The following is a 15,767-nucleotide window of genomic DNA, read 5'->3' on the forward strand; positions in this document are numbered from 1 at the left end:
GCTATCGAGTAATGCGACACTTTCCAACACCTCCATGTTCGGGCAGCGGACGATCTTGATCTTGTGCAACTTGGAGAGTCCACCGATCCTTTTGAGCTTGGGGCAGCCAAACACATCGAGTTCCACAATAGAAGGGAAATTCTCCACAGATGTTAGGTTGGCCAGCTCGTACAGGTTTAGTTCCTGCCAAATTAGGAAAAGCTGCTGATATATCTGCAGTGCCGCCACCCCCACCCACCGCCATCAAGGAGAAGAAGGATGCCTGGAATTCAAACAGCTGGGGAGCTGCCGCAAGCCATCAGGGAGTTTGGTGTACTTGATTGACTCTTGCAGAATAACCCCAACTATCATGAGGGCAATCGAACTCCTCAACTCAGCCGGATCAGTACGAGCAGCTGAAGCAGGACTCTGTTTCACTGAACAATAAATACAATGGCCGGGTGTGGTTCCGGAAGCTAGCTTTCCTCCTCGCTGATCACGCAAATACATGCAGGATGTTATCAATCATTGATGCATGCAGACTACCGTGGCTTCAATTCATATGGAATGTGAGTACAAGCATCTATCAATTAATCCATCTGGAGAACAACTTTTGTGACAGAGAAAGAGCGCAAATTAATTACCTGAAGGAATGCATGGATAATTTTTGATTCAACCGTGCCTGAGCGCAGACCATATATGATTTGTCCGGGTCACTACTGTGTCTCCCTGCTGATGGCACAGATATTTGACGTACGTATTAGATCAGCGCTAGATGCATGGACATTTTTTACTTTAATAGGATACAAGCAATCATCAGTTAGTAATAATCTAAAATCAACTTTGGGCATATATAGCATAGGGAAAGAATGCAAATTAGTTACCTGAAGGAATGCATGACTTGATCTCTATCCAGCCGTGAAGTAAAACAACTTCATCTGAATATTCCAGCGAGCTTGCATCTCAACCTTTGATGTAGCCAATATCGCATTTCTTGATATGGCTGACCTTGTTCCACTCGGCAGAGGTACCTAGCGATCAGCTTCTTGCTGCAACTGCAATTCAGTAGAGGGATCTTAAAATATGTTCTGATTCTATATTTATTTGATATTGTAAGTGTTAATATATTTTTCTGTAAATTTAGTCAAAATTAAACAAGTTTGGTCACCCGCTCGTACGTGCAACCTAGCATTGTCAATACAACTCCTCCCGGGATCAACCACATAGCCCTCCAAAATAACAATTTATTATGAAGACCGTACTAATTGTGAATTGAATATAGGTAATACATCTCGACTCGGTACCGATATAATAAAGAGGTGTAAGCAACAAAAGAGATATAGTTTGCAAGAAGGAAGGCCTGCAAAGTTGAGAGATTCGTTGCTGTCATCAGCCGGGTGGGCCGAACGTAACCATGGATGTAAGAGAAGCCCGTGGGCCGCAGCACAAGTCTCTCTATCGTCCCCCATGGCCCAGAGCGCTAACATGCATGCGCCGCCCCCATCGCTTCCCTGGGATGGGAGATTAGACAAAGAGAAATCGCAGGCCCGTCTAGCTCAGTCGGTAGAGCGCAAGGCTCTTAACCTTGTGGTCGTGGGTTCGAGCCCCACGGTGGGCGCCTCCATTTCTTCCTTTTGCTTTTTTCTCTTCTCATCTCTGGTATCTGTTTTTGCTACCACTGCTTCACATCTGATTCATTTGCACAACTTATTTACACTGGTATATCATATTTGACGCCACCACTAGACTTCCCTAGATTATCAATATTTTGCATATAAATGATAAATCTTGAGTGTGTGTGCCTACAACTTTTAGGTTAGGAATCTATGAGCATTTCCAGCTTTCTTTCTGGAATAGGTTAGGAATCTTGAGTGCCTACTCGGCCTGGCTATCAATCATGCATGCACCTCTTTTTCCTGGTAGCACTTGATGAATCTTGAGTGGGGTTTTTTCCCGCATCATTGTCAAAAGCAAGTATAATGTCACTAACAGTAGGCTTTTCCTATGCTTGATTTTTCTTTCCAAAGTTAACGACAAATGAATCGCCTTTGAAAAGCATCAAAATTCGGCCCTACCTTTTGTTATTTCCCCAGAGGCAGTTACTGATCGAGGTCGTTATGGACAAACCAATCGTCCAAACCTGGAGTATTTACTTAGTTATTTTTACGAAGGTTTCGAACATACATAAGATCAGTAGCTGACATGGATCGGGTAACACTTTTAACCGATAGCTGGCAGCAATTTTTTTTTCTCTGTTTGAAATTCAGGCATGAGCTGATGAGCATGCCAAGCGTACCTCTTGGCGCGCACCGTGTAAAGAACCAGCAGCAGCAGCGTTCTGAATTCTAAAATAGTAAGGTCAACAACTCCAAAGTACATGCATGAACATTGTTTTCGTTTCCTTGAACAACGAAGCAACAAGGGTGATGTGACAGAGGCTTTGTTAACTCGAAGCGATAACATTGTTTATGCCCCCAATGAGAGCAGAAATATCCATCTAGTAGATTACTGATGTGCTGGATGTGATTAGGTTTTATTGTTGTCTCAGTCAAAACAGATGATACAGACAGCTGGTTGGCAAACCAAGGTTACATTGTATGTATTAATAAGGAAATAGAAAAAGAATCATGCATGTACTTAATTGCTCTCCTACAATAATAAAGTAGGGATATTTTTTGTAGCCATTAGTAAGTACAATTGCACTAACTTGTTTTAGCAAGTGTTTGAAGGAGAAGGAATAATTAGCATGTACTCTCTCTCTCCGTTCCAAAATGCAAGTCGTTTTAATAAATCTAGATACATCTAGATATATATTATGTCTAGATTTATAATAAAAATTATGCATCTAAATTTGCTAAAACGACCTGCAATATGGAATGGATGGAGGGAGTATCTGAAAGCAACCAGTGATAGAAGAAAAATTCGACAAGGAAGGAAGAAGGCACATTTCTTGCCGTCCAGGAATTGGTGTGTAGCGTCGTCGTGAAATAGTGCCCTCTTATTCGGTCTTGCATGCATCATTGTGAATCGATATCCATGAGATATACTTCGTCCGTCCGTCTAAAATATAAGAAATTTTGGTTTGTCCTAAATCAAACCGTTCTAAATTTGATCAAGTTTATAGAAAAGAGTATAATATTTTGAATATCAAATGAGAATAATTAGAACCATTATGAAATATATTTTCATAATTTACTTATTTGATGTGTTATATGCTAATATTCTTTTCTATAAATTGGGCCGAACTTAGACTATTTTGGCTTAGGATAAAGCAAAATACCTTACATTTCAGGACAGAAAGACTAGTATGGAGCCAGGGAAGAAAAGTCAAGCACGCCTGCCTTATTAGCTTATATATTGTGACTGCAGAAAAGAAAAGAAAGCAACCGGGCGCATTTTTTTCCAATGTGGTTGCTTTCGATTTGGAAGACAGAGACGTCGTATAGACAAAGCATAATTCAGGGAATTCGTCAAGCTAAACTCAAACTTCCCTTATCGAAGAAAATGGATGGGAGAAAGCTTTCCTGGTAGCCCCTGCTCATCTAGTCATCTGTTATTCTTGTCAGGCTTCAATTCCTGCTAGAAATGGTTGGTGCAAGTAACACTAGTTATATTTGGAGAGAGATGCCAACAAAATCAAATTACCACTGTCCTGGAAACCCTTTTTGAAACGAATTTTCTTTTGTTAAAACGAATGGAATCTTGCTTAAATAATACTAATTCTTTCACTGTCAAAGGGCCGGGCCCACAATTCACCAAGAGAAGTGGCCATTGGATTGGGGGAGGCCAAGGCGACGACACCTACCCAAGCAATGGAGGACGAATTCTGGAGCTAGGCATCCTATGGCATCGTGACACGCAACAACCACGTTGCGTGCCTGTTTGGATGATGAATGCATTGCTATAAAAGGCGGGGTGCTGGGGTTGAGCCTCTTCAGATCAGTGTGCTCGATCATCAAAGCCTCCAATCATCCTTCATCAGCTTCTTTATATAATTTGAAGAAGATGTCTTGCAGCTGCGGATCAAGCTGCAACTGCGGCTCCAGCTGCAAGTGCGGGTACGTATGCATCAGCTTTTTTTCTAAAAATACCGACCACCAAGCAGGTCATATCTGCTTCTTTCGATATCACCTCATCGATCGTTGTGATTACCAAGATACTACTAGTAATATACAACTAATCGGTCGTCTGAAGAATCTGTACTTCGATCTGTAGTCTCTTTAATTTAATTTGCTGCTGCTGATATAACAAATCTTGCGTTGACTTTGTTGCAGCAAGATGTACCCTGACCTTGAGGAGAAGAGCACCGGCGGCGCTCAGGCCACCGTCGTCCTCGGCGTGGCCCCGGAGAAGAAGGCCGGGCAGTTCGAGGCGGCGGCGGAGTCCGGCGAGACCGCCCATGGCTGCGGCTGCGGTAGCAGCTGCAAGTGCAACCCCTGCACCTGCTGATTGCTTTGCTTACACACCTGCATGCATGCTAGCTACTACTCATCAGCTGCTTGTGTGTGACTTTCTCGAGTGATGATCGATTGAACAACAATAAGGATGAGCCTGAGCTAGCCTAGCCATCATGTATCGGTCTGGCTTCTCATCGAGCATGCATGCGTCGTCTGCCCGTGTGTGTGGTTATTTGCTACCTTACCTTGTGCTTGCTTGGCGTCCGTCCTGTATGTGTGTGTGTGTGTTGATCGTTGCAAATAAACCATGCAGAATTGCATCTCTGCAGGTGTGCATGTGTGTCTGTAATGATCGGTCCAGAGTGATGAATATATAAAACTAGTTTGCTTTATCTGTCTAATGTGTATTTATCTTCTTTAATTTGGAAAATGGAAAAAAAAAAGAAGGTTCCAGCCTCTGCACCGGGTCTTGGATGGAAATACCGAATTGTTGATTTCTTTCTTCAGTGCTTCAAGTCTGGACTTGGATACAACAAATAGGGATCACCTCAACTTTAGGATATACAAGAAATCATTTCTTTCTTCAGGTCTTCAGTGCTTCAAGTCTGGACTTGGATACAACAAATAGGGATCACCTCAACTTTAGAAATCATGTCGCCAAAAATTAGCACTAGCAACAGAGCAATATAATAGGGACCTTTAGTTTTCTACTACTAAAAAAGATCCAGACGATTACTCCATGTTACAACTAAAACCAACCCTCGCACGAGCAGGCAAAATAATAGAACTACGGACTGCCTACGGTTCTCAACTGCTAAGAACCATCTACTATGCTATTTCAGCAACATCATCATCCGAAGCGATGGCATATTACCATCATCCTATCCTATGACTGAAAATTTTTCTCACCTTCCAACCAAGAAACTGCGATTCCCAGCAAGAATCACAGCAATGAGAAGGCTTTGCTTAGCCACACACAATTCATCCATGGGAGAAACAGACCACCATGTTCTCCGCAGCTGTGCACTATATCGAAGCTTCTGGCCTTTGACACTGTAGTGGCAAAACATATTTATGTCAGGGTTACAACATCACCTCAGCATGGCTTTTTACCGAGATCAACAGGAAATACTCAAAATAAACCGATTAAGGACCAAGACATCAAGTACCTGCTGACGAGCTGTACAAGCTAGAGAGTCGACATCAAGAGGTTGCTTTTGTTTACAAACTCAACTTCACAGGTTGCCTTGTTGTGGCCTGTTTGCTTGCACCTGCTGCAGAGTCGTATAAGAGTGCTTGTCTTGTTGGGGTTAGATCGCTTCCTTCTTGGTTTGTCTGATGTACGTTGCTTGGGAGGTGGCATTTCATTCGCCCCAGCACTAAAATCGAAGCCATCCATGTCAGGTATTGGGAAGATTGTACCTGAGTACGTTAGCCGGTAGTAGTCGATTCTAAAAAAATTTGAGCAGAAGTCATAGCAAGAGCGCCCAAGCCTGTTGAACACAGCAACGGCATGCATGCAGGGGAGGCCAGAGAGTTGCCACCTATTGCACGTGCACTCACGAACTGCAAGATTAACGACAAAAATTCCATTGCCCCTCACTTCAAAAACAGACTCGGAGGAGCACAGCACATTCATCTTACCAGCCTTCAACATCTCATCCTGCACTTTGTATTCCATCGTGGGTGTTAAAGGCCCTTCCCACGCATTGCAAGCTTCACGCCTTGACTCTACCACTTCCTTAATTTTCATTCTCAATGAGTCTGTCATCAGCACTATGGAACTCTCCTTCTTGGTTGGTATCCAGTTATTGAAGGCATCAACAACGTTCAGGGAGAAATGATCATACCGACAGCCTTTGAAGAAGGCATCCGACCAATGCTCTGGCTTCCTTGCAATGATCCAGTCAGCAGCTTCACTGGATATATTCCTTATGCTTTCTATGGACACATTAAAATCCTTGATGTTGCATGCTTGGGCTGCACGAGTAAAATCCTCCACCATCCCCTCCCTTATTTGTTGTGACCACGGTCCTTTCCTCAGCTCTCCTTTGAATTCCTCCATGATATGATGCAAACAGAAGGCATGCTGGCTATCCTCAAACACTTGACAGACAGCAGCATCCAGACCCTTTTGTCCACTGGACAAGAATGTCATGGCATGGCAAGGGTAGTTGTGAGTTTCGAGAGCCATTTTCAGCTGCATTAAGAACCAACCCCAGCTATCATAATTTTCATCTTCAACCACATTAAATGCCACCGGAAATACACCATCATCTGCATCAACTGCAGCAGCCACAAGCAACTTGAACTCGTTTGTGGCTTTCAGCGGGACCTTGTCCAGAAATAAGAGAGGTCTGCAGCCATTTACAAAGCCATGCAAACAAGCATGGAATGCGACAAAAAAGCGACGAAATTTGGTATCCACCACTGGAGATAAAACACTTATACTCCCTGGGTTGGTCTCTTCAAGCCTCTGACAATACAAGGGTAAATGACTGTGAGTCTCCCTGATAGCGTGATACAGCTCTTTCTGCGCTACTTCTTTACCTCGCCAAACCTGTGAATATGTTAGAGTAACTCCGTATTCTTCATATAATTCCTTTACAAGGTCCTTTGGCTTAAACATTGGGTTCTCATGTAACTTCTCCTTAATGATAGTAGTCAGCCATTGCCTTGTTGCTCGACGCTGACCCTCTCCACTTCCTCCTCCACAAGTATGTTCATCTGTCATTTTCTTGATAACAAACTTCTTGTTACGAGATGATTCGGATGCATGCAACCGCCAGGTGCAACCCCCCTCCGCAGCACATTTTACAGTGACGCGAGTGGTTTCATTTTTTATGAATCGGTATACAAATCCTTTCACAATGGCATACTTGCACAACTGAGCACGGAAGTCCTTCACATTATCAAATTCTTGACCAACTCCTTTGATAATGTCATCCCACAACACAATAGGATTGTTAAGTCCCTGGGGAGGCTCTTCCATGATCTCGGAACCAACATACGGATCGATTGCATCATCAAACATACTAACTGCTTCCCTGAAAAGATCATGACAAAAATCTGTAAGAAATTTTTCCTGTTACACATACACTTTGGAGAGAAAGATATGAAATGCATGAAAAGTTACCTAGGGATATCATCCACAAAAGCAAGATTTTGCTGATCCAGAAAGTCTGTTGTGAAGGAAGCACCTCCAGCTGTTGTGGTAATTGCGATGTCATTCCCAAATTCCAACTGAAAACCCCTAATTTTGAGAAAGATGGAAATGGTAACTAGGAATGGACAATGTACTAATGTAGTAAAAAAAACCATTGACTAATGATCAAAGCAAGTAATGATCAATGAGACTGCAACAGCGTAATGACGTATGATAACAGAACTGCAAAAGAAGCATTCAGCATGAACTAGACTACAAGTACACTGCCAACTTTATTTGATTAAACAACATGTAAGGACCATAATAAATAAAAGTGAAAGTGGGGAAGAAACTACTTTAATCAATAACAGTAACTAGAAAAATTATACAGCTGAAATAAAGGATCACATAGGGCATGCAACCAGTGCATGAACTCATTCACATTGGTATTGACTGGTGAGGGCTAAGGGTCAGAGGACCGGAGTAAAGGTTAGATTGCCAGCAACATTGAGCTTGAGACCTGTCATTGTGAGGTCATCATTAATTTGTTTTATACTTTTTTATCACTGCAGGAGATTATGTTCTTTGATGTAGAGAAGTTTCTAACAAGACGCACAAGCCAACTAACAGACAATGCATAGATGTATGCAGCTAACAGAAAAATGAAGGAACTAGCATGCAGTTGTCCAAGTATTCATAGCGTATACAGCATATTTGTCAAATTTTACAATAACAGTGGTTCATGGTACACAGCATCTCAGAGCAAAGAGGACATGCGAAGATTTAGCAATTGTGTGTAGGTTTATTCTGCACCTGTTGTCTTCATTTTCAGTAACAACTGAAATTGGTTGTCCCACATTATTGGTGCTCGCTAGAACAGCATTGCCAGGAGCGTTGGTAGTCTTCTTGTTACTCTTGGATACCCTAGACAGGGACAACATTGATTGTTATACTTAAGGGTCAGAGTATGGGGTTGTGAATAATATTAACAAAGCAAACAAGACTAATGCGACATACTTGTTTTTGGACGTTGGCCTTTTCCTTTTGTCGCCACTTGCAATAGAGCCAGGTGTAGCTCCAGAATGCGTTACAATACTCCTGGTTATCCAGAATGATAAAAAAATCCATCACCTCATCATATGCTTGATGTTTGCTCTTCCACGTGAATTATAGAAAGGTTCCACAAAAAGGTAGAACAAGAGATACCTGTTCTCTTCTCTACTTATCAGGAAAACATCCACTTGTGCGGCACTGATAGTAAAATCAACCATCCTTTGCAAATCCCGATCACAAGATATTGTGATAAGTGTCTTGTTATTATTCGGAAGAAAGTACTTGAGCGACATGTCAGTGACATCAACATGGAACACCTTGGACACCTCATCCTTGAAGCTCTCCAGGGAAAAATCACGAGTGACATCAACAGCATGCGCTTCTCCTCCTGTGTATATCAGATTACCATTGGGCCCAGAAGTGAATTCTCCACCAAACTGGCAAATGGCTACAACAATACCCCCATCCGCCATGCTCCCTGAGTCAGCAATTATATAGTAAGCATAATGATACTACAGTTTAGAAAAGCAAAGGAAAATTCTTTTCTATTCAGCTTCTCGGATGTGACATACAGTTATTAACAATTAAAATCAGAAAAGGTGCATGAAAGGCAAGCATGTAGGTTGAATTGCACATGATATTTCAGACAAATTTATCAGTTAAAAACTAACAGATAAAGCACTCCACAGAGAAACAGAGGGAACAAGTGAATTCTAAAATGTCCTACCATACTATTGATAACAAAAACTCAAAAGGGTCTCTGGTTGAGACACATCATCACAAAGTTAGGAATTTTTGGAGCCTATATTATCGTAGCACTGCAAGTCTGCACTTCCAGCAGACAGAGAAACTGTCTTCTCGGTCATAATAGTTTTCATGAATGACTTTAAAGTTGACAACAAATTTTGAGCGGTTAAACACCTATGCTACAAATCAGAACCCTGCTATGGAACCAATTCTCGGATGTGTTTATCTATCTGTTCTTTTCAGTGCCCATAAACCATAATAGGGTGATGCAGTCAGAGGAGGAAAGACGGTGTGGGGTGCAGTGCCATTCGCTCCAAATTGAGGGGCTGCTATGACAACAGACACCAAAAGCAAGGTTGGAACTGAAAAGGAAAGGGGTTAAAACTTAAAAGTCGGCGAATTTGTTGAAGAATCCCCTACAATGTGCACAAATCGCATCGAGAGTGACCAAGAACAGCAGTAGCCGCTAAATAAACAACCGCATAGAGAGGGCAGGCAAAAAAAAAAAAGGCGCTAAAAGATGGGATCTCAGAGGAGGCGCTGAATTCACTTAAACCCCCCAAATCTTTCGGAAAATAAACTACGCCGGTGCGGTGTGAAATCTAACGCTGAAGAACAACCCAAGCGAACCATGGATCTCAGCGGAAGAAGAGAAGGATCTGTGTTCGATTCAGAACGAAACCGAACCATGTCATCGCACAGATTAAGGAGCGCATCCAATCCAAGCGAGCAAAGAGTTTAGGGCACGTACCAGCACAAGGAGAAGGAACCGCCAATCCTCGCCCGACTGGACCGGACGGAGAGAGGAGGCGGACGTGCCCGGCGGCGGCGCAGCGTACGTCAGCAGAAGGGGGAGGGGGGGAGGAGGAAGAAGGGGATCGATTTGTTAGGGCTGCGGGATGAGAGGGGTATCTTTGATATTTTCTAGACCAGGGAAAACTTGGCCGGTTGTTTTCACAAGTTTGCCATCATGTTCCCGTCCTCCCCGCTGATTCTCGGCAATTCGTTAAGGTCTCATCTGCTATATTGCACGCCAAAATCTTTTATTTACTTCTCCAACCCTAAGAAAATCTTTTTGGGCCGTCAGCAGAAAATATTGAACCTTTATAGGAAGAGAGTGTTATTGAATGTATTTATTAGTCCAAGAAAATATTGTTCCATAGGATGATATTAAATGTCGCAGATACAGAAAACAAAATCTATTTTCCACCCAAAATATCATATTTATATAATGTTAATGCAAGATGTTACAAGTAAAGATATTCAATATTCAATATCTCTCAACCTATCGCACAACAAAATTCTCCTTTCTTCCCTTTTCTGTAGAGTATTTTGATCTCAGCTTCAACATGTTTGAAGGGCCAACACCTTTACCCCAAGGTCAAGCCGCATTAGTGATTGATGCCGGGTTATGCGGGCATCCGTTGTCGAAGGAGTGCATCAACAGAACCATGCAAAGTGTGGTTCCACGCTATTCCAAGAAGAATGATGTGGACATCATGCTGTTCCTCTTTTTCTGGAATTGGATTCGGGCTAGGGTTTGCGATTGCGTTTGTACTGGCAATGGGGAATCCCTGTTAGAAGGAGAAAGGCAGGAAGCCTTGTTGATTATGCACGGCTTTTCCTGTATGAGGATCTGCAATCAGGACAGTCCAGTTAAATGTCATTACTGTTACTGTTGCAAGATGATAGTGTTAATCTATCCTTTCATTCGAAACTGTAGTGTGTTCTTCATCTATTACTTGTTTGAGGTACTGAGGTCTGTATCATGCTCCTCCAACTTTTTTCTGTAGGTGGATGAGGTGTTTTGACTAATGAAAGAAAAAAAAAACTAACCCGTCTTGGAGTTGGTAGAATGATGTCAGTTTGGGGATCAGGTCTATCAGCAGTACGGAACGGCTCCAAATAAGCGAACGATTAACATGATAGGCACAACAATGAGCACCATGAAACAAGGAGGCCTCATTTCACTCTGTTCCTGTAATTTGTGTCTACATAGAATGGAATGGAATGATCGAGTTAAAGAACTGTTCTTCACCACTACACAATAAGAAGAAGAAGAAGAAAATAACGCACGGCCAAACCAGATTGAACACAATACGCTACAATAACTGGGGTACACCTCCCTCGTGCTGAGGGATAACAATGGTGGCTCGTCTAAGAACTAGTAGGTATGCATAGCAAGAAGCATGGGTGTCAGACAAGAGTACAGAAGTATGTGGCGCAAGCCCGGCAGTATCAACCTCCCAGCGTTGCCATGGCTCCAGCCTGGAGGACGATGTGGACTCGAGGCTGGTGCCCCTGCCACCGCGCTGCCTGGACTTGCTGCGCCCCGTCAGGAGACGTATTTGCAGCTCCCGTAGCCTGCAATTCAAATTCAGAAATGCATCATATATCGGTTGCAGATCAGAGTCAAATTCAGAAACACTGTCAATCTCCGTGAACTTACTGGGGTCACTGGAGGTGACCATGCCGGTGCCCTTGAAGTCGCAGTCGTAGTCGTGGCGCCCATTGGCCTGGTAATATGCGTTCATCACGAACGAAGCATGGGACTGCACGTTGTTGGGGTCAAAGCACCCGCCACCGCTCTGGATCGGCTTACAGTCCACGAAGCCACAGGCGTAGTTGATGTTGTTCTGCAGGGTAGTCGCATCTGCACTGGCCTTGGCCACACACCACTTCCCTCCGCCGGAGGGTGACGGGTTCGGGCTTGGCTTCGGAGAAGGATTCGGTGAAGGGTTTGGAGATGCAGACTGCAATGCAAACAACACATAGTGCCAGATAGTACAGGTCATCAGACAAAACTATTTTCAGCATTCAGAGTAGAGTATATTAATGCACGTAAGTATATGCATGAGATTAAGCAGAATTTCTCCAAACGAATGCTTTCCTGGTACTAATGAGACTCTCAACTGAGATATGCACATTTAATTTATTAATCCATTGCACTTCCCAATTTTATACTAAACTTGAGCCTGACAAGACTATAATCATACGCATGACTTTAACACACCGCCCAAAAGGCCAAAACATGGCCTGCCCAACCTGATCGCCCACCTAAGATTCTTGAGTCAGTCACTAATAAAGGTCCAACCAGAATGCTAAACAATACAGACAGCCCCATCTTCTCCACATGGTGCACTTTCCCAAAGCATCAGCGAAAGCAATAAGCTTGAAATGGCTGGTTCATTCTTTGATTGGGCAATTTGAGAAGCTACACCATATGCGCACCAAAGTATATAGCTCAAGCGGAATAGAGGACTACAAGGTTCAAAAGGCATGTGAATTTAGAATGGTTGAGAGCTAAAGGGGAAAGCCCCATCTGTAAAGGTGCCTGACTTGTTGGTGACAATCACCTAATGACGAATCCACATTTGGAAGTATCCGGTAGGCATCCCAGTAAACCATATAACAAGTTTCCAGGCCTACATCAAGGATCTCATGCCCATCCCCTTTGCTTGAAGATAGCTACTTGGTTGCATGCACGAAACCAAATGATCCGTTGAAGAAAATAGAAGTAACATCAATGGATGAAGATCATGCATGCCTACGTTTCATATATGCTACTCAGTCAGGGCCTATTAAGCTAGAATGATGCTTCACTCCACAGCCCTAGCCACATATCTGCAGTATGGGATTAAGTTGCATGTGGTCCAGTCCAGAAAGCAACAAGTATCTATAAAATTTAGTTTGGCACTAGACCCCTTGCAGCAAACCAATGCAACAATCAACTGTAAACGGAAATCACCCTTAACCAATTTACTCAATGGGCAAGCAAGTTAGCCTTATAAATTGCTACAGCAGTTTTTCTTTCTACAGTTTTACTGTGGTAACGAATACCCTGTTAAAATTGGAGAATTGCCCTGTGCCAGCTAGCAAGTACATTTGCAGCAGTGGCATCTCATTACATACTGCAAGCAACGTGTGCGTACAGATCTAACCAGAGTACCAGCAGCAAGCCTAGAAAATTCAGACGTGTCCAAGGCGTGAGCACATGGGATGCCATCACTACATCCATCGAGAAAAGAAAAGAAAAGCATCCACTGATGGGAGAACAATGCAATGTTGTAATCAAATCCTTTTGACAACAAGATGCCGTCATGGAGATGGGAGAAGAAAAGTTGGATACGAAAGCAACCCCTTTCCAGAGAGACCGGTCCAGTCCAGTGTGCGTGACTAGACCCCTGATAATTCAGTGTGAACCAAACAACGTGCTATGGCTTCCAGCTGAAATGGAGGACCGGCTTCCATCAGCAGTCCGTGAACAAGTCTATCCGCATGGCTTGTTTGAGCGACACAAGCAAAGGATACATACCAATACCAATGACTTGTTTGCGTGGCACAAACTTTTTTTTTTTTGATAAGAAGTGACACAAACATTGGACACTAGGTAGCAAGCAGAGAAGAGCTAAGTATAATCACCCAATAACATGTCCAGATCTAATGCAATTTGTGACATTTCTGTCTGTGTCAGGGAAAAGTTGGCTTTCAACGGTCGCCTGCATGTGTGGTTAATTAAACCAAAGCCACAGGAGAGGAAGAGGATATTCCCCACTGCCACTGTTTTTATTTTTTTTTTAAATGCTATCTTTGACACATAGTACTAATGTGAACCTCTGACCTGGGAAGACATCCCTGAATTGGGAAACGCGGCCTTTTGACACGGCTACTGAAACCGCGTCGCATTTTTTCCCCCCTTTCCTTCACTCTTTCGAGAGGCAATGAGGCATTCACACACGCACGCAGGCAGTCAATTTTGACGTTTGCAAGCAAATTAATTGCAAATTTCGGTAATTTCCGCCAATTCATTCAATGTCGACAAGATCGTCGGCAAAGTAAAGCACGCAGATTGATTTGGGGATCTCCAAGATCAATGGGTGGTAGCCTCAGGATTCAGAAAGAAATGAAACTGAGAGGAGAGAAATTAACGGGACTGACCGATCCATCGCGGAGGAGTCCGAGGTCGTATTTGGGGGTGAAATCCGGGTTGAAGATGCCGAAGTTCCTCTCCGCAATGGGGCCGGGCTTCTGGTTCTCGTCGAAGAGGGAGAAGATGTAGGTCTCGAATGTCCTCCCGGGCATGAGCGGCGTGCCCTTGCCGCCGCTGCAGACCCGGATCATGCCGGCGTTGAAGTCCCTGGCCTCCTCGGGCCCGACGCCGACCTGGCTGGGCTCGGCCTGCGTGGGCCATCCCGCCTCGCCGACGGCGATCTGCACGTCGCCGAATCCGAGCTTCTTCATTGCGGTGTAGATGGCGTCCATCTGGGCGTCGAACATGCTGGTGTAGTTGAGCTTGGTGGCGGGGTCGTAGATGCCGGCGTTGGGGCGGAAGATGGCGTAGTTGAGGTTCTGCGCGTTGTAGCTGAAGTAGGGGTAGGCGTTCACCATGAGCGGCGAGCCTGTCTCGTTGTGGAACTTGAGCATGGGGGCGAGCACCTTGTCGTCGAAGCCCGGGCGGAAGCGGGCGTTGGAGGGGATCCCGTCGGAGGGCGCGAGGATGCCCAGGTAGTGCGGCGTGGTGACGCGCACCTGGGGGAGCTTCTCGAGCTGGAGGGCCTGGTTGAGGCGGCGCATGGCGGGGAGCAGCGCGACGACGAGGTCGGGCACGACGACGGGGCCGAGGATCTCGTTCCCGGCGAGGAGGAGCGTGACGTTGGCGCCGTTGGCGACGTGGGCGGCGAGGTTGTCGCGGACCCAGCCGCGCGCGGCGTCGAGGCCGGTGGCCCGGTCGGCGAAGGAGGGGAGCGCGGCGTTGGGGATGGAGACGGCGATGGAGATGGAGGGCGCGTTGGCGGCGAAGGCGTCGAGGAAGGCCGGGTTGGCGTCGAAGAGCTTGACGCGGTTGACGGTGGTCTTGGTGGCGAGGAAGGTGGCGACGGCGGCCGGGGAAGGGAGGTTGTCGGCGTTGGCGCCGTAGTTCACGCCGATGGGGAGCGGCGGGAGGCCCTGCGCTGCCGCCACCGCCGGGCCATGGCCATGGGAGGCGAGGAGGAGGAGGAGGAGGAGGAGGAGCGGGAGCATCGCGACGTGCACCCACCCACTAGAGGAGGAAGAGGATTCGATTTGGGATTTGGGATTGGAGGAGGCAACCAGTCGAGCCGTTGCGTTGCTGCTGGTTTTGAAACCTCTCCTCCTCCTCCTCCTCCGCTGCATGGGGCTGCTTTGGCAAAAGATTTGTCCAGTGGAGTATATAATTTCCTTCTTTTAGTGTCGGTACGTGAGGACAAAAGGCATGCATGGCATGGGTGCTGATAGGTTGCTTCCTGTCATTCAAATTTTTGTTGCATGGAACCACCAATAATAGATTCGAATTCGAATTTGACGTTTGCTAACGATGAATCAATTAAATTATATTTAAACCTCTCTGACTGATATCTGCGTTTCCCTTTACAGCCATCCACATTCGAGAGTGTGCGATACGACAGCACACACACACACAGCTGCTT

At 44.9% G+C, this 15,767-nt stretch overlaps 3 protein-coding genes and 1 non-coding gene across 5 annotated transcripts; 2 read left to right on the forward strand and 2 right to left on the reverse strand.

The window, feature by feature from the left end:
• The first annotated feature begins 1,524 nt into the window (after positions 1-1,524).
• On the forward strand, positions 1,525-1,597 carry TRNAK-CUU. The gene has a single exon. It is a non-coding gene; the product is annotated as a tRNA-Lys (tRNA).
• A 2,279-nt stretch (positions 1,598-3,876) lies between these two features.
• LOC112902050 (metallothionein-like protein 1A) lies at positions 3,877-4,768 on the forward strand. Its single transcript, XM_025970944.1, has 2 exons — positions 3,877-4,037; positions 4,254-4,768. Exons 1-2 carry the CDS (start codon positions 3,985-3,987, stop codon positions 4,426-4,428), a joined length of 228 nt encoding a protein of 75 aa, XP_025826729.1. The 5' UTR covers positions 3,877-3,984; the 3' UTR covers positions 4,429-4,768.
• Positions 4,622-10,255, reverse strand: LOC112902048. Of its 2 annotated transcripts, XR_003230470.1 has the most exons (8): positions 10,073-10,252; positions 8,728-9,052; positions 8,539-8,619; positions 8,335-8,445; positions 7,513-7,629; positions 5,546-7,423; positions 5,286-5,429; positions 4,622-4,981 (listed from the first exon to the last, which is right to left on the reverse strand). XR_003230470.1 is itself a non-coding variant. In XM_025970942.1 (7 exons), the coding sequence occupies exons 2-6, from the start codon at positions 9,045-9,047 to the stop codon at positions 5,566-5,568; spliced, it is 2,487 nt and encodes an 828-aa protein (XP_025826727.1). In that variant the 5' UTR covers positions 9,048-9,052; positions 10,073-10,255; the 3' UTR covers positions 5,064-5,434; positions 5,546-5,565. The 2 variants fall into 2 exon arrangements, 1 of the variants encoding a protein (XP_025826727.1); XM_025970942.1 differs by lacking the exon at positions 4,622-4,981 and having other exon boundaries at positions 5,064-5,434; positions 10,073-10,255.
• Positions 10,256-11,259: 1,004 nt separating this feature from the next.
• On the reverse strand, positions 11,260-15,475 carry LOC112902049 (glucan endo-1,3-beta-glucosidase-like). The gene is made up of 3 exons (XM_025970943.1): positions 14,260-15,475; positions 11,771-12,074; positions 11,260-11,685 (listed from the first exon to the last, which is right to left on the reverse strand). The coding sequence occupies exons 1-3, from the start codon at positions 15,472-15,474 to the stop codon at positions 11,657-11,659; spliced, it is 1,548 nt and encodes a 515-aa protein (XP_025826728.1). The 5' UTR covers position 15,475; the 3' UTR covers positions 11,260-11,656.
• Positions 15,476-15,767: the final 292 nt, after the last annotated feature.

This window comes from Panicum hallii, chromosome 8, assembly GCF_002211085.1.
Source record: "Panicum hallii strain FIL2 chromosome 8, PHallii_v3.1, whole genome shotgun sequence".
Lineage (NCBI taxonomy): Eukaryota > Viridiplantae > Streptophyta > Magnoliopsida > Poales > Poaceae > Panicum > Panicum hallii.